The sequence below is a fragment of the Procambarus clarkii genome, chromosome 85 (assembly GCF_040958095.1).
Source record: "Procambarus clarkii isolate CNS0578487 chromosome 85, FALCON_Pclarkii_2.0, whole genome shotgun sequence".
NCBI lineage: Eukaryota > Metazoa > Arthropoda > Malacostraca > Decapoda > Cambaridae > Procambarus > Procambarus clarkii.
The window spans coordinates 22,267,829-22,286,337 of NC_091234.1; the positions used below are offsets into that span (position 1 = coordinate 22,267,829).

General features: G+C 41.8%; 1 protein-coding gene across 7 annotated transcripts in view; it reads left to right on the forward strand.

Annotated features, from left to right (window-relative positions):
• The window catches only part of LOC123746735 (serine/threonine-protein kinase DCLK1), a 224,286-nt gene that overhangs the window by 189,558 nt on the left and 16,219 nt on the right, over positions 1 to 18,509 (forward strand). For 3 of the 7 annotated variants that reach the window (XM_069316827.1, XM_045728488.2, XM_069316829.1), the window contains exon 12: positions 878 to 1,697. The exons of 3 other annotated variants lie outside the window; for them this stretch is intronic. In XM_069316827.1, the coding sequence (XP_069172928.1) occupies positions 878 to 919 (42 nt within the window). In that variant the 3' untranslated portion in view covers positions 920 to 1,697. Of the gene's footprint in view, positions 1 to 877; positions 1,698 to 18,509 lie in introns of those variants that run through there. One more of the 7 variants, XM_045728490.2, reaches the window with a different exon arrangement.

Consider the following 18,509-nt stretch of genomic DNA (forward strand, 5'->3'; position numbering starts at 1 on the left):
AAAGGCCCACTAATTGTGGGACCCGGATCTGGCCAACTTGGTGAGCCAATGAACCCAACACTCCGTCATAGGGATGAACCACGAAAGGTGGTGTGACCCACAAGCCGCTCAGACCATCCGAGTGGAACAATTATGGTGCCATCCCAACGGAGGTGGACCAGCTGAGGGGAAGCCCCTGCGACCCAGTATCCGGCTCCATCAATGACCTACCTGGCCCTGTGAGGTAGCAAATATAAATGTCAAAGCTCCCTGTGCAGGAGAGGGGCCAGGTTCTGGCCCTGTAGGCCTGCAAACCAATTTCCCTTGTAGGCCTATATAACCCCATGGCTGAGGTGACCTAGTAGATGGTACTGTCTCATCACAAGGGGCTTCCCCTGAAATGCCAGTGCATCATGCATGATCCATTGATGTGTAATTTGTTATGGTGGTCACCCATTTGGTGTTGTAGCTTTACAGTACTGTACTTTGCACTTTTAAGTACAGTATAACTGTGTGGCTGTAATACGTGTTTATGCTAGACAATTTACTTTACCCTTGTCAGCTGTTGCTCATGATGCCTGTTTTAATTTTGTTTATTGTTATGCTCTGTAAGTTATGTTGCCAGTGTCTTAAGATTCTGTGACAACATAGCTTCATTTTATCTATTTTATTTTATTTTATTAAATCATAGGTAATGTGACGTGGAGTAGAAGCTAAGATTCAACACTTGAATACGAGTAAATACAGTACCTACATAATAGCTATTGATATATTTTGCAGCGCTGCTTTAACCTCACATTACTGTTGACACTTTATGACAAAGTCATTTGTGGTCCAGTTTTACTCTTCATTATGTATGTGACTGATTTCAATTTGTTTCTATGGCTGTGATGTCCAGGCAGAGTCCACCCCGTGTTTGCATACAGTAGAAGTGCTATAATATCTGCGAGTAGGTGGCAGTGGGCACTTGGCAGACAAGAAAGCAAGATAATACTAAGAGATTCTGAGGCTACTGACTTCACAGCGACAGACTCGCCACTACCACAACATACCAGGATCACTCACAGCATGCATTAATATAGAAGTTAACGTTGCCTTTATAGAAATTCAGGACGAATCTTAATGATACAGTATTATTTATGTAAAAAGTAATTGATAGATGTAATTAATATACTGTCTATTTGCTCACTATTAGCAAAGCAAGTTCATGGAATATTTTTGTCAACATACCTTTAGTGTAACTCTGAAAATGTCGTTATTTTCCGAGTTATTCTGCTATTCATTTCCAAGTGGCAGTAAATTTGGCCCTTTTGAATTGTGTTTTGATCATGTTTTTCTTTATAATATATCACAAGAGACAATCAAAGGTAAAAGTTTCAACATTGGATATGTAACTGCCACTGGTAAAAAAAAAAAAATAAACGGAAACTAGCCAGCATGACGCTCACACTTAAAAGTTAAGACCAACAAGCCAGACAATGGGGGATTGGCAGTGCTTCTTAAGCAGGTGGGTTTTGTGTTGGCTTTTAATTTGACCTTTGCTGTACTGCTTTTTATATCAGTAGGTTGTCCAAATGTATCTCAGTTAAGCTTGACACATACCATTATAGTGCTAAAATGTTTCCCTATTATGCTTTTTATATGCGTATTTTTAATTATATTTTGAGATACAGGCCATTATTATTTTTTGTAAATACAGTATTTTACTCTGGTTTTATCATTTTATTTTATTGCGGACTACCTTGGTGCTCCTGGAGGCTATCTTGCTGAGATTCCTTCATATTAATTGGTCACATAAGTTGCAAGAGTTCTTGCTTAGCCTACTGGGGATTAGAGCGAGAACGTGGCCTACTCTTTCCCTCCATTTCTGTTCTCATATTGGCATCCTTAGTGATATTTACCGCCCTCTGATTATTCTGCACGTTTGATGGTGCTACATCGCCTTCCCGGCCTGGTGACTTCTTTTGATAATTACTTACTTACCCTTTCCCCTCGCTGAGGTGGAAGGGGGCAAGTGACCATCTACCATTCCACCAGGAAAGCAGACAGTAAGTCAGCAAAGCATTCCAAACAGCTTGAGGCTTCACAGAAAGCCAAGCCTCAAACCTCTAAACAACTCTGCAAATGAATCTCTCACAACAGTAGAATCACTTACTGTTAACCAAATGGAAGAAATATTAAATTGGGTATAATATTTATCAACCTAAAATATATAATCATAAAATGTAATGAACAGATGAAAATTTATTAAGTGTGAAATCAGAAATACCAATAGCCACCATCAGGTGGCCTGGCCCCACAAGCAGCCGGAGCTCAAGATCAGGGGCCAGATTCACGAAAGCACTTACGCAAGCACTTACGAACCTGTACATCTTTTCTCAATCTTTAGAGACTTTGTTTCCAATTATTAAACGGTTAATGAGCTCTGAAGCACCAGGAGGCTGTTTATAACAATAACAACAGTTGATTGGCAAGTTTTCATGCTTGTAAATGGTTTATTAAATGTAACCAAAGCCGTCAAAGATTGAGGAAAGATGTACACGTTCGTAAGTGCTTTCGTGAATCTGGCCCCAGGTCTTTAACCAATGATAACTTGTACTACCTGTAGGTGATCCAGTCCATTCAGTTATGGCAAACCCCTACTTCAGTTACTAGCCTTCCTTTTGAACTTTGGCCATTTTGCTAATGTATTTGTTCATATTTTAGAGTTTGCTTTGTGCAAGTTTTATTCACAGCCTGGGTGTTTGGGCTTGGCTTTTTGGGCTTCGAGCTGCATGGGCTCACGGGTTTCTTCCCCGAGTGCTTGTTAGTCTTACCTCTGCACTGACAAAGTTTTCTTCTCTGAGACCTAGTCACCGGTGGTGCAGAGCCTTGCCTTAGGGAGTTCATGGGTCTGTGACTCCTCTGTTTGGGTCCCTGGCTGGGGGGGTGGGGGCATGTGGGTTGTGCTCAGGGTGTTCAGGGGCTTGCATGCTTGCTTGCACGGAATATAACTGCCATTTTGCAGCTTGGTGTTTTGGCTGATTTTGGTGTCTGTTCTAACAATGAGCAGCCCCTGCCTGGGTGTCCTGCTTGTCTCGTTATGTTGTCCCCTAACTCCCCTTGCCACTTCGGGGCGGGTATAGGGTGTTTATGTAGCTGCAGGGCACCAATCCCCCCAGCCACAGGGCATGGTGAGAAGGCACCCCTAAGCATACACCCTTCAGGCCCAGGTGATTACTCCTGCAGGATTCTGTTGTGGTTCACTATGGATTGCCTGTTTAGTCCACTCTCGTGGTATGCGCATCTGTTGGGTGTTTGTCACCAATGCTAGAGCATGATGATCATTCCTTTTATCCCTTTCATTCTGACTGTTGGGTCAGTGACACCTATCTTGAGGTTATCTTGAGATGATTTCGGGGCTTAGTGTCTCCGCGGCCTGGTCCTCAACCAGGCCTCCACCCCCAGGAAGCAGCCCATAGCAGCTGTCTAACTCCCAGGTACCTATTTACTGCTAGGTAACAGGGGCATCAGGATGAAAGAAACATTTTGCCCTTTTGTCTCCGCCTCCACCGGGGGATCGAACCCGGAATCTCAGGACTATGAGTCCGAAGCGCTGTCCTGTTTGTCAGGACAAACCAATTGTCAGGACAAACCAATTGTATTGTCAGGGCTGTCAGACGCCCTTACAACCCTGAATCCTGTGAGATTTGTTCTCATCAAGCCAGCCATTACTGAGACTTTACATTTGAAAGCTTTTTGCCGTTTCTAGGCTTCCCCGTCAGTGTGGGTCCGAAGCATCTGACAGGTTTGGAGTCGGGTCAGGATTTAACTCAAAGGTTGCCCTATCCACTTCAGAGGCAGTTGAGCCATCTGGTCATGCAGAGGTTCTGGGGCATTTGCTTGCACAACTGCTATATGGTGTTAGGGGCGTACCATAGCTCTGCCCTGGAACCTTCATGGCAGGCTTCCAGGGTTGAGAGGAACCATGAGGAAGGTTCGTGCTCCTGTTTCACTCCTCATAACTTTGCATTTAGCTGGGTTAAATTCCAGCAGCCAATTTTCAGACCACTTCTGAAGTGTCCAAATCTGCTTGTAATGCATCTAACCCCATAATCTAACCCAGACTCAACTATTCTCATTAGTTTTACATCATCTGAAAACATTGATATGAAGGAGCCAATTTCCTCTGTCAGGTCATTGATATATATTAGAAACAGGATTAATGGTAGAACTGACCCGGAGCCGGTCGGCCGAGCGGACAGCACGCGGGATTGGTGATCCTGTGGTTCTGGGTTCGATCCCAGGCGCCGGCGAGAAACAATGGGCAGAGTTTCTTTCACCCTATGCCCCTGTTACCTAGCAGTAAAATAGGTACCTGGGTGTTAGTCAGCTGTCACGGGCTGCTTCCTGGGGGTGGAGGCCTGGTCGAGGACCGGGCCGCGGGGACACTAAAGCCCCGAAATCATCTCAAGATAACCTCAAGATAGACCACTATTGGTACTCCTCTCGACTCCGATGCCTCTGCTCTCACTGTAACCCTTTGCTTCCTTCCTGAGAGATACTCTGACCCACTTTAAGACTCTTCTAGATACGCCAACCTGATTTTATAGTTTGAGCAGGAGTCTTTCGTGTGGGACCATATGAAATGCCTTCTGATGGTCAAGGAATATGCAGTGTAAGGGCACAGGATTGGAAGCCGTATCCTAGAGTACGAACTCGGAAAACCTGTCCTTACTTGTTTATAGTATAGCTATGTACTTTAAACCAGGAATGTAGAACCAATTTGCATTTATAGACACTTCAAACACAAGGGTGACCACGTGGAGCCTGCACCATATTTTTGCATTGACGGGACTCAAGAAACGACCAAAGTGTGTGCATTACAGTATATTTATTTAAGGACTGGCAATGTCAGTAATCACTGAAAAAAGTTAGCCACAAATGGTTTGGCAAACCACCAAGTCCCCACACAGTCACTTGAAATCACAAAAATTTGCAACTCAAATAATTATTATACACTGATAATATGAGAATAATGATGCATATCCACAACAAATCTATAATCTTAACTTAACCTACGTATTATAAATATATAACTTGCTGCTCGGAGGACAACAGGGCATGCCAAACCAAACCAAAAACAGCCTAGAGGTAACACTAGGTCAATACCAAATGTGCTGCTGGTCAATAACACTTGCTACCTTCTCGGAGTGCATTTAACACTTTCGCGCTCTCCGCAAAGGTCACTCAGCCAACCGAATGTGCGCGATGCGTTTTTATCGCTTAAGCGTAAAAACAAAAATGTGTATACTCTTTTTACTCTTCTGACCTTAGTTCTCATGCTACGTATTTCATTTTGGTACCAACGTGTTCGCAATAAAATTCTCTAGAAGAACATTAGTAAAATAAGTCACGAAACATATAGGGATACCAGCACCAAATAAATAACTACGTAGATGACTCGCCGTGAGCGCCCATCAGCAACAAAATGTTTTTACTCTTGGGATTGTAATCACCTCCACACTTGTTCTACAGCGTTAATTTTGGTATCAATGGACTCGCAATGAAATTCCCAACGCGGTGATATGAATATAAGCGTAGAATAATGATGCAGCCCGCCCGCAAGAGTGTGGGAAGTGGTGAAATTGTTACCCGGTGTCGGTGACGGGACGACACACGGCGCTTTGAAAGTTTATACTTATTTCACTCTCATGACATTAATTTTCTATGTACGTCATTCATTTTTATGTCAATGTGTTCGCAATAGAATGTTCTATGTGCCCATAGGTAAAAAATATCAACAAAGCGTAAGTTAGAATAGCGACAAATATAAAACAACGCTGGAACATATCAGTGAGCGTCAAACACACACGAAATATTTTTACTTTTGTTATGTTTGTCAAGATTATACTTGTTGCACACAGTTATTTTTGGTTGTATATTGATCGGAATAAAATTCCCTAAACAGACATATGCATATAATACATGATATGGGGGAAGAATTACCAGTATAAACGGCTAAAGTCACCCACCTGCAACCCGTTTGGGACAAAATACCATTTGATCGAAGTTATCCACACCTTTCATGAACTTATTGTACCATGCAGCCTAGTGGTGAGAAAGAGAGCCTCATAGCGCGCAGTTTGAAACAAACCCAAAGTAAATCGGATAAAAATTGAATTTTATACAAATATTTTAAAAGTAGACATAACTTTATGTCCACTATGCGTTTACGTTAGACGAAACCGAACGCGCCGGCGCGTCCAGATAGCGCGAAAGTGTTAATTAATAACTTCAAAATCACATTCTCTAGTACTCGCCCTATGGGAACATATGCAGATGTTCATTTATATAATAATAATAATAATAATAAATCATTACGTATAGTTAAATTATTTCAGCACCTTTAATAATGAACCACCCGGTTGACCGTCTTGAAATCATAACTCGGATACTCTCACTTGAGTTGGCCAACACCCACAATTATAGATTATATTTACAAAGGACAGTATATATTTAAAATATGCTGTATATGTTGGGTATACAGTATATACACCACCCCTTCTCCTTGTTTTCTCTCTTGATATGTTCTATAAGGAAGTTCCTCTCTAGTACCACCACAAGTTTTGCTCTCCATGTTTTATTTCCTCCTCTTTGGGTCCATTCTTGTGCTTAGAATTTGTGATGTGCACAGCATATCATGATAAATTTTGTGTCTGCTAGTTGTGTGTGTGGCATTATGATCAGTGGCATGTCTAAATATAATAGTGACTATGGCAAGCACTGAAATTGCACCTCCGTCCAAACATGAGGCACCAATCTTTCATAACGTTACCATAAAATCGGCTCAAAAATACCAGTCAAGTTCGTTAATATTTTAATTGACAAATTATGACACTACATGAAAATAACAACTGCATCTTCCCTGCTTTCACTGAGGGTCGTTATTCATTAGCTCTGGACTGACCTTGGAGCTAGTTTCAAGTGAACCAGTTGTTCGGAATGAATCATCTGCGGAGTCATTTAGCTGTTTCGACGCTTCATTTTCTGTGAACGTGACTGTTATATGTAAAGCTGCACTGCCTTGATGTTTTCCCCCTTGAGTGTGATGTTAATAATCTTCTGCTTTCTACATCTCTGTGAGGAAGCCAGGTTTTGGCTGTGATTGCTGAAGGCTAAACAAGACTCATGCAACTAATGTAACCCAGTAGTGGGAAGCTCTGTGAGGAAGCCGGGTTTTGGCTGTGATTGCTGTAGGCTAAACAAGACTCTTGCAACTAATGTAACCCCAGTAGTGGGGAGCTCTGTGAGGAAGCCAGGTTTTGGCTGTGATTGCTGTAGGCTAAACAAGACTCTTGCAACTTATGTAACCCAGTAGTGGGGGAGCCATCTCAGGGAGATAGCTTCAGGGAGCCACCAAGCTCTATCAGAAAGAGGCATTTCATTATATTCAATGCTGTTTTTTTTTTTTAGGGTTTGTAGAACCTGTAAAAGTTAATTATAATACTCTTGACATTTTATTTCATTGGCTTTTATGTTGTAAATGTTATATATTTTCTTCTAAAGTTGTTGACAAGTGATATTTTTCCATATGATTCCTTTATAAATTTTGTATGTAAATAAAATAAATGGCTGATGATTAATTCCATTTCTTAAATGTGCCTCATTTATTTTAAAAAGTACTGCATTCACCTACATAGAACTTATATTGATAGTCACTACCTGTGTGTTAGTTGGTAGGGTTACCATCAAGAAATCATTGTAATTACAATATGTTGTACTGTAATTGGGTGTATTTCGGGAGAAGTCCCTTCGGGATTCCTGAAGCTATCACACTGATTCAGTGCTGTAGTACTAGGTGTCATCGGTCACGGAGTTCTATTGGCCTACTGGACACCACGAGCCAGAACCTGGCCTCCTCAGGAAGGTGCAGGGAGCGGTAGCACTATGAACAGTTTACATTTGAGGTTAATCATGTCTGCTACCACCAGGGAAGGCACCCAAAAAGTTAGGCAAAACAAAACAGAATATATGCAGATGAGGAGTCACAATGACGTGGCTGAAGTATGTTGACCAAACCACACACTAGAAGGTGAAGGGACGACGACGTTTCGGTCCGTCCTGGACCATTCTCAAGTCTGGTGACAATTGACTTGAGAATGGTCCAGGACGGACTGAAACGTCGTCGTCTCTTCATTTTCTAGTGTATGGTTTGGTCAACAAAACAGACTACTGCATGGTTAGAACAAGCATGCAGCCCCCAAAATTGACAGAAGTACTCCCACAACAATAAAAACGAACCACCAAAATTTAGCGAAACTAGCGCGAGCTAGTTTGCCCCACCTCCTTCCCTCCTTCCCTTTGCCTTCACTCTTTTGGAGGGAAGTGGGAGGCAGTCAGGGCAGCTGCACCACCTTCAGTTCTATTCTGATGGTGCTTGGTGCTGTCCTAGTTGCTCTGGCTCCAGTCTTCCTTTTTTCATGTGGTGTTTTTGCCTTTGGGTTGTAATTATATAACTGTGTGCATGAGCATAGGCTCGGGGAGTAGAACAACTCTAGAAGCATCTCCAGGTATGCAAGGAGTTTATTGTACTTGGAGCTGCATGTGCTCCAGGTTTTTTACCTGTATGCTCCTTAACCCTTATGCTGCTCTGCTCTCTTGTAATGAACATACGCCTGCAGGTGCCTTCAACACCGCCAGGCACACCCAAAAAAAAATACATTTGTTTTTTGTCTTATAAAAGTGTTCATTTGTATTCCATGAACACGAGAAAAAAATTAATTGTACTTAACAATGACGTAAATGAGCTGAGAAGTTGGGCGATGGCGTTGTGCAACATGCTTGCTCAAGCAAGGTGCGTCTCCGAGGCATTGCGCGCAGCATTCAAGCCGCCCGTGTTGCGGCAAATATATTTTCGCGGCATTATTTATAATATGTATGGCATATTTAAAAAAAAAAAAATTCACTGATATTGTTCAATATATTATCACGATGTTGTATTATAATACAACTGTCATAAATTCAATACTCTCTCACATATTAGTGTCCCAAGTATGCACCAAATTTTGTTATTTTTCAGGAAATATAAAATGTACTATGAATTGTTTTCAATATATATACTCACTCAATATGTACATGTTTTACATCATTGATGGACATTTAGAAGTCTGGCGAGTGTGATACTCATCGAAACATTTGATATAACACAAAGGAACGGCACATGCTTCTCACCATGTTAGGACCAATTTACGTTGGATGGTGTGTGACTTGTCTTACTATGTAGGGTGGCAACCACTCTTGTTGCTTGGACACCCATACTAACTTAGTGGTTCGTTATGGTGAACAAAACGTGCAGATACTGATATATAACCTGTGGATATAGTGTAATAACAGCAAAACCATTTGTTTATTGTTTTATGAACATAATAATTGAATCACTAATATGCACACCATAATTTTGAATATAGCTATGGTTCACACATTATATAAATATATCACACTACACACCATTGAATAATATTACTGCAAAATCAGATAAAAAATCAATCAGAGACATTGAAATAATTAGGTACAGTAATATCATCGTTGTGGCAACTCTTGCTTGACAGCGCGGGTGGCGCTGACCGTCTCAGACGCTTACTCTGTCAACGTGTCAGTTTTGCCAGACTTCCTTGCCCTATTGCGTACAAAATATGTTGCCTACAATTTTTTTCCGCGTGGTCAGGGAACACAAATGAACACTTTTATCCACTGAACTGCGTAACACGCCTGCAGGCAATCGACAGGGGGTGTGCAACGCGCCTGCTGTATCTTATATTTTTAGAGTATGATTCAAAACTCCCACGGCTACATGGGGTTCACATCGGCTTCCTCAGAACTCTTGTAAACAGACGCCATTTAAAAAAAAAATCGTGGGCAACATTCCTGGGTGTGAAAGCCTCAGTACTGAGTGAACAACCAAGGCTGGCGCACACAGCATGAGCTCACAGCACTGCTATTCAGCCTGTGACCACAGCATTGCCTAATAATGTCAAAATATGTATATAACTGGTATTATTTAGTCATGATAATATTACAGAAGAGCCTGAGTGTGATAATGACTGTGTACAATGTTCATATATCAGTGAATCAATGCTGTTCACGATGTTCACAGCGCTAGCCACAGCACCACAGCATTATTTTGTCCATCTAGGATTCTTCAAACGACTTCTTAGGTTCCTTTACAAAATAAACTTGTGGTCAATTATATATTTACAGGATTTAGTGACCAGTATTGTGATGACAGCAGGATTGTGGTGATAATAAGCACTGTGCTTAGTATTGTGGGAGGAGGAATTGTGGTGAGGGAGGGAGGGAGAGAATCAAGGTAGCTTCACTGTGTGTGGCAGCCACTCTTGTTTTGCTCACGATACTAGCTTAGTGGTTCGCTATTGTGAACACATTTCTACATGGGTATATACAATGTGTGTATATAGTGTAGTAACAGCAACAGGAGTATGTCGGGAAGGAGCTATTTTGGTGAGGGAGGTGATGTAATCGTAGCGTCGTCTGCTGGCTGCTGTGTGATTTCTCATGCAGTGTATGGAGGCCACTGTAAAGTTTGGACACAATACCGGCTTACTTGCATAGTTCTGGTGAATAAAACATGTAGATAGGTATACATAACATGTGTAAATAGTGTAATACAAACAATAACAGTATGGAGGTAACAGCAATGTTGACGAGTAAGATGTTTGAGTGAGGGAGAGACTGGATGTTGGAGGAGTGAGGGTGTGGCAGCTGACACTCGCGGAGTTTGAGTGTGTTGATGGTGAATGTACAGTATATAGTGTGTGATAGTGTATAGTGTGTAAATAGACTGTATATGTACATAAATCAGCATGATAGAATGGAAATATGTGCCGGATATGTGTACACATGTGTCATGCACGTAACACAGTGTCTTCAGACAGTGCGGATGTTCTACTGCCATAATATAGTGCATGTGTTCATTATACATAGGATTGGCACGTAAAAGCATATAAAATGTATTTGGAACTGTGAGCAGAAAATGAACAAAAATATACTGTATTTGCGGCAACACACACATCCTGCCGCGAGCGCCCTACCGGCCCCAGAGGCATATGCCACTGGCAACCAGGGAATGATGACGTCACGCACGAACTTACTGACATGGCAGGATGTGCAGAATACCCCCGTTGAAAAGCAGAGGTGCAACAGGTACTCTGAGAGAGAACTCTATCAACATCAGAGGCCCGAGACTGTTCAACACGCTTCCACTACACATAAGGGGCATAACTGGCCGACCCCTCACAGTGTTCAAGAGAAAACTGGATAAGCACCTCCAAAGGATACCTGATCAACCAGGCTGTGACTCATACGTCAGTCTGCGAGCAGCCGCGTCTAACAGCCTGGTTGATCAGTCCAGCAACCAGGAGGCCTGGTCGACGACCGGGCCGCGGGGACACTAAGCCCCGGAAGCACCTCAAGGTAGCCTCAAGGTAGGTAGGTAGACCCCATAGCAGCCAAAGTACGTACAATTTCGACCTTCTGTTACTATACCCATACTCAGGGAAGGGTTTTGACACTTTCAAAACAGAAAAGAATTTTTTCCAGAGATTTTATTTCCTGCGCACTGGGAGGTGTCATATGTAGAGGCTGCGCAGTTAAGACGTTAAGTCTAGCCAGGCTGCAGTCTACTGTCGTGTCCTTGATGTCCAAAAATTTGCCGCTCTGAAAAGTTTTACCACATAAACAACAGTGTTGCTAATATGTCTCGGGCCGGTATTCGAGCACGGGGATTTTGGAGGTTGAACAAGGTGTTGTTGGCCAGTTATCTCATGAACATTCCTAGTCCTCAGAAGCCTTGTATAGCTTTGGGTTGTCTGTCGCAGCCGATGGGCTCTGATGGGCTCCTCTTTTCTTTGATACCTGTGGTGCTTCCTCCTCCCTGGTAAGTGCTCTATTTTGTCATCTGTGGGTAGTTAGCTTCAGGGAGCCTCAAGGAGCTTTCCCCAGAAAACCAGTGTTGAATGTGATTAAACGGCAATTTCTGGGTGAGCCCCGGAGGTTCCCTGACACCCTCCCTTCCTTGGAAAGTCGGCATGTTCCATCATCATAAAACCAATGGTGGTGCAGGCCAGTTGTCTGGCCTGCCTCCTTCCTCTCCCCAAACAAGAGAAGAGGTAAGGAAAACTAGCTTGTGCTAATTTCACAAAATATTGGTGGTTTGCTTTTATTGATGGGGAAGTTCTTTTTTGGGGGGCTGCAGTCTTGTTCTAATCATTCTAATCATTGTTCTAGTCTGTTTCGCTTTGCTTAACTTTCTGAGTGCATTCCCTGGTGGTAGTAGACATGATTAACTTTAAATGTAAAGTGTTCATAGTGCTACTGCTCCGTGCACCTCCCTGAGGGGGGCCAGGTTCTGGCTCGTGGTCTCTGGTAGGCCAATAAGAACTCTGTGACCGATGGCACTTAGTAGCATGGCACTGAATCAGTGTAATAACTTTAGAAAGCCTCAAGGGACATCTTCAGAAATTGGCATTGCATTGCATTCATCTCTGGTTTTACCCAGTTTTTGAATATTTTGATCACTGCATATTTCTTATTTTTTTTGTATTTATTATACAAAAATATGCGCATATTTTGACTAATTAAGTACTCAAGAGTTAATAATCAGTATACAGTCACAAGTTGCAGTTTCTTAAGTGATGAATGCAATGTATGTTATTTAACCCTCTGTCAAGTCCTATCAAGCTTACCTCTTTGTATTCAAAATATGGATGACCTTCCTGTAATACCAATTAGCTCTTATTCTTAATTATATTTACATCTGAAAAGAATGTTACATCTTGTCAGTGGAGCCTTGCTAAAACATAGTCATAGAACACAATGCATGCTGGAACACAAAGAATTTGCTTCTGGAACAAACCTTGGTCTTACAAGAAATACTGTATAAGGAGAGCTAGAGTCTATCTAAACCTACTTTTGACAATACCCGCCAAACACACACCAAAACTAAGACGTTGATACAACGTTCGAACAAGTTTTAACACCTCCTAACCAGTTATAACAACCAATATAGCAAGCTGTAACATCATTCTAATACGTCATAAACACATTAAGCCAAGATGTAACAACTTTATTACAAGTTGTAACAAGCGTAAAATAGCGACAGTTTCGGTTTGTGTTTCGAGGGTAATGCCACATAATTGGACAAATACTCTGGCCCCTATCTTGAGGTTATCTTGAGATAATTTCGGGGCTTTAGTGTCCCCACGGCCCGGTCCTCGACCAGGCCTCCACCCCCAGGAAGCAGCCCGTGACAGCTGGCTAACACCTAGGTACCTATTTTACTGCTAGGTAACAGGGGCATAGGGTGAAAGAAACTCTGCCCATTGTTTCTCGCCGGCGCCTGGGATCGAACCCGGGACCACAGGATCACAAGTCCAGCGTGCTGTCCGTTCGGCCGACCGGCTCCCTATGGCTAACCAAGGTTAGGGGTAACAAATGGGAAATATTTCTTTTTTTCTACAAAGGGTTTTATTTCACTAGCTTAAAGTTATTTTACAAGGGTTATTTCTGGAATTTACAGTTATTTTACAGGATACCGTACAGTACTTGAAATGAGTGATAGTTTCACAGAATGTGAACTTGCCATTCAAATCACTTGGAAATACTAGTCCCACTCGACTGGGACTTGTGTATAATCACAAGCAATAATTGTTTAACTAGATACGTTTGGTTAACGATTGTATAAACCGATCCTTAACCCCTTGGGCTGCTCAAGGGATATTACTATGCAACACCGTGGTGTGCATAAAATTAGAAAATTATAAAAAAAAATTTTGTTATCTTTTAAAAATGTTCAAATGCATTCCCTCATCATGGAAAAGATAAAGAAAAAATCCAAATCCACTTACCATTGCTGTAGCAGGGCTGAGAATTGTGCCTATGACGTCAGCACAACATGCTCGCTGAAGCAGGGAGCATATCGTGAGGTCGCACGGGCCGCTCAAATACCATGAGTTGTCGCAATTCAATTTATTTTTATTTGTTTACATCATATTTCACATGTTTTTTCAAACTTTTTAAACACACATTGTTCAGTGTAGCCACTTTGTTCTCATATAAAAAATGTACAGAACATCACAACTCAGAATTATATGCGTCACTCGACATCCAAGCAAGAAAACAATTACTCAGCAGTGAGGAGAGAGGCAAAAAGGAACTTTGATAAAGGTATAGTGGACAAATGTAAAACAGATCCAGGCCTTTTCTATAAATTCATTAAAAGCAAGCTACATGTAAAAGTTAATATCCAGAGATTGCAGAGATTGAGAACATGAACACTAAGAATGAAAAACAAATGTGTGAAATGCTAAATGAACAGTTCCAAAGTGTTTGTACAAAATGAGGATTTCAGAAACCTGGACCAAATACCAATTCCAGAGCACGCCGTAGAATACATAGAGGAATCTCAAGACGAAGTGAAAAAATTACTCGTGGGGGTAGGAAGAAAGAAAGTGGTTGGACTTGGAGTTTCATCTTGGATGCTGCGAGAATGTGCAACTCAGCTGACCACTCCACTCAATTAATATTCCAGATATCCTTTTGCATAAGAGATTTAGTAGATATATGGAAAAAGGCAAACAGTACCATTCTATAAAAATGGTAGTCGAGAGGAGCCTCTAAATTATAGACCTGTATCATTAACAGGTGTGATAATCTAAACACTAGAACAAATAGCTAAAGCCAAATGGGTTGAACACCTAGATAGTAATGACATAATAAGGGACAGAGGGGTATGGTTTTCAAAAAAGGAAGATCCTGTGTTACAAATCTAATTACTTTTTATGATAGACCCACAGAGATACTACAGGAAAGAGGTGGTTAGGTTGACTGTCTATCTGGACCTAAAAAAGGCTTTTGACAGAGTACCACAGAAGAGGCTGTTCTGGAAACTGAAATATGCTGGAGGGGTGACAGGGAGACTTCTGATATGGAGGAAAATTTTTCAAACTGACAGACAGATGAGGGCAGTAGTCAGAGAAAATATATCTGGCTGGAGGAGTGTTACTAGCAGAGTACCACAGGGTTCAGTTTTTGCACCAGTAATGTTCATCATCTACACAAACGATCTACCAGAAGGAATACAGTACATAATTACATGAACATGCTTGTGGATGATGCTAAGATACTGGTGAAGATAGGATACACAGACTATTGTGATGCCGCTCAAATTGATCTAGATAAAATAAGGGCTTGGAGTGACAAGTGGCAAATGGAATTCCAGAATTCAATGTGAGTAAATGCCATGTTATGGAATATGAAATCGGAGAAAATAGACCACACACAGCTTACAATTATGTGGACAGGAATTACAGAACTCTAATAAAGAACAAGACCTAGAGGTGGTTTTGGATAGTAAGCTGTTGCCAGAGGAACACACACAGAACATTGAGAGAGGAGCATATGCATCGCTTTCCAACTTCAGACTTGCTTTTAATTATATGGATGGTGAAATACGAAAGAAACTGTTCATGACTTGTGTGAGACCAAAATTGGAATATGCAGCAGTTGTGTGGTGCCTAAATCTCGAGAAGCAAATGAACAAATCCATAAGGGCCGTGACGAGGATTCGAACCTGCGTCCCAGACCCTGCGTCCCAAACCTGCATCTGGGAGCATCCCGGACGCAGGGTCTGGGATGCTCCCGGATGCAGGTTTGAATCCTCGTCACGGCCCTTGTGGATTTGTTCATTCGATGCATCACGTTAGTGTGATCTCTGTGTGTAAAGCTCAAGAAGCACATAAATAAACAAGTAAAGGTGCAACAGCATGCTACAAAATGGTTTTCGGACCTGAAAATCAAGAGTTATGAGGAGAGACTGTAGGCGTTAAACATGCCAAAACTAGAAGATAGAAGAAAAAGAGGGGATATGATCACCACTTACAAAATACTAACAGCAATCGACCAAATTAACAAAGAGGAATTCCTGAAACCAGCAACTTCAAGAACAAGAGGACACAGATTCAAGCAATTCAAGCAAAGGAAACAAAGGTGCCAAAAAAATATAAGAAAGTTTTCTTTTGCAAACAGATTGGTAAACGGTTGGAACAGGTTTGATGAGAAAGTGGAGGAGGCCAAAACCGTCAGTAGTTTCAAAATGGTTTATAACAGAATACTGGGAAGACAGGACACCACGAGCGTAGCTCTCATCCTGTAACTACACTTAGGTAATTATTCCAATATGTCTTGTTTTACAGTAAATTTTATAACTACTAATATTTTACACTTATGTACACTTGCTCACTCAATATTTATATGTTTATGCATCAATAATTAACACTAAGTAGTTCTGGAGGGTATGATAGTCTGTGAAGTAATTCACATAACACAGGGCTGTACCACACACTCTGCACCATGTTTGTACCATCTTACGTACCTTTGGTCACCTTTGTGTGTTGTTGCAAACATAGCACTCGTGTTGGCCTCTTGCACGGTTTCCCGTAAGTGCTAAGAACTCTATTTTGAGTTGCACTAAAGCCTCCTTGAACATCAATCTGTCTGAAGCAGCATGAGGCAATGCTGGGGCGAGAATGCCTCTGTATGAAACTTGAGTTTCATTGCCGTATGTAGTTAGTATTTTTGTCTCAACAGCAAGACTAGACATGCGCATGATTGGTGGTTATTGCCTGATTTCACCATATATATGTGTGTTAACTGTTAGCATGGTTACATCAATAGGGTAAAAAATATTTTTTTTGTCCACTTCACTGTCTTTCATATACACTCAACAGTGCCAACCATCATGTCACACCTATCAACCAGTCGCATGATTATGTTATAGCCTCTGATACAATCTGGTTTAGTCACTGCTTCTTGTGTTGTTCTGTTCACCTTGTCAGTGACGACCATTCTACCAGTGTGAATAGTTATCAACATATTGACTTTGTCTATCCACCGCACTGCATGCATATTGTCACACTTTAGCATCTGGCACTCCCCTACACCAATATCTTCTTCATGCACTGGCATTTCCCTCTTTCATGGCTTTACCGTGCCACACACACACACACACACTCCAGTTCTGTGTTCCAGCAGGAATCTAATTAGCAATGGACTGGTATAGTAATTGTCTGAATATAAAAAGTGGCCTTAGTTCAACAGTGGTGTCATCAGCGTTTTCACTACACCTGGTTGATACCTGGTTGATGGGGTTCTGGGAGTTCTTCTACTCCCCAAGCCCGGCCCGAGGCCAGGCTTGACTTGTGAGAGTTTGGTCCACTAGGCTGTTGCTTGGAGCGGCCTGCAGGCCCACATACCCACCACAGCCCGGTTGGTCCGGCACTCCTTGGAGGAATAAATCTAGTTTCCTCTTGAAAATGTCCACGGTTGTTCCGGCAATATTTCTTATGCTTGCTGGGAGGACGTTGAACAACTGCGGACCTCTGATGTTTATACAGTGTTCTCTGATTGTGCCTATGGCACCTCTGCTCTTCACTGGTTCTATTCTACATTTTCTTCCATATCGTTCACTTCAGTACGTTGCTATTTTTCTGTGTAGATTTGGTACTTGGCCCTCCAGTATCTTCCAGGTGTATATTATTTGATATCTCTCTCGTCTTCTTTCTAGTGAGTACATTTGGAGGGCTTTGAGACGATCCCAATAATTTAGGTGCTTTATTGCGTCTATGCGTGCCGTATATGTTCTCTGTATTCCCTCTATTTCAGCAATCTCTCCTGCTCTGAAGGGGGAAGTGAGTACTGAGCAGTACTCAAGATGGGACAACACAAGTGCCTTGAAGAGTACAACCATTGTGATGGGATCCCTGGATTTGAAAGTTCTCGTAATCCATCCTATCATTTTTCTGGCTGTCGCAATATTTGCTTGGTTATGCTCCTTAAACGTTAGGTCGTCAGACATTATTATTCCCAAATCCTTTACATGCTGTTTTCCTACTATGGGTACATTTGATTGTGATTTGTACTCTGTATTATGTTTAAGGTCCTCATTTTTACCGTACCTGAGTACCTGGAATTTATCACTGTTAAACATCATGTTATTTTCTGATGCCCAGTCGAAAACTTTATTAATATCAGCTTGAAGTTTTTCAATGTCTTCAGCCGAGGTAATTTTCATACTGATTTTTTGTGTCACCTGCAAAGGATGATATGAAGCTGTGACTTGTATTTTTGTCTATATCTGATATGAGAATAAGGAAAAGCAGCGGTGCAAGGACTGTACCCTGAGGTACAGTGCTTTTAATTGCACTTGGACTAGATTTTATATGGTTGACCGTTACTCGCTGAGTCCTGTTTGACAGAAAACTGAGTATCCAGCGTCCTACTTTACCGGTTATTCCCATTGACTTCATTTTGTGTGCTATCACGCCATGGTCACATTTATCGAAAGCCTTTGCGAAGTCCGTGTATATCACATCAGCATTCTGATTTTCTTCTAATGCCTCAGTGACTTTATCGTAGTGCTCAAGTAGCTGTGAGAGGCACGATCTTCCCGCTCGAAATCCATGTTGGCCTGGGTT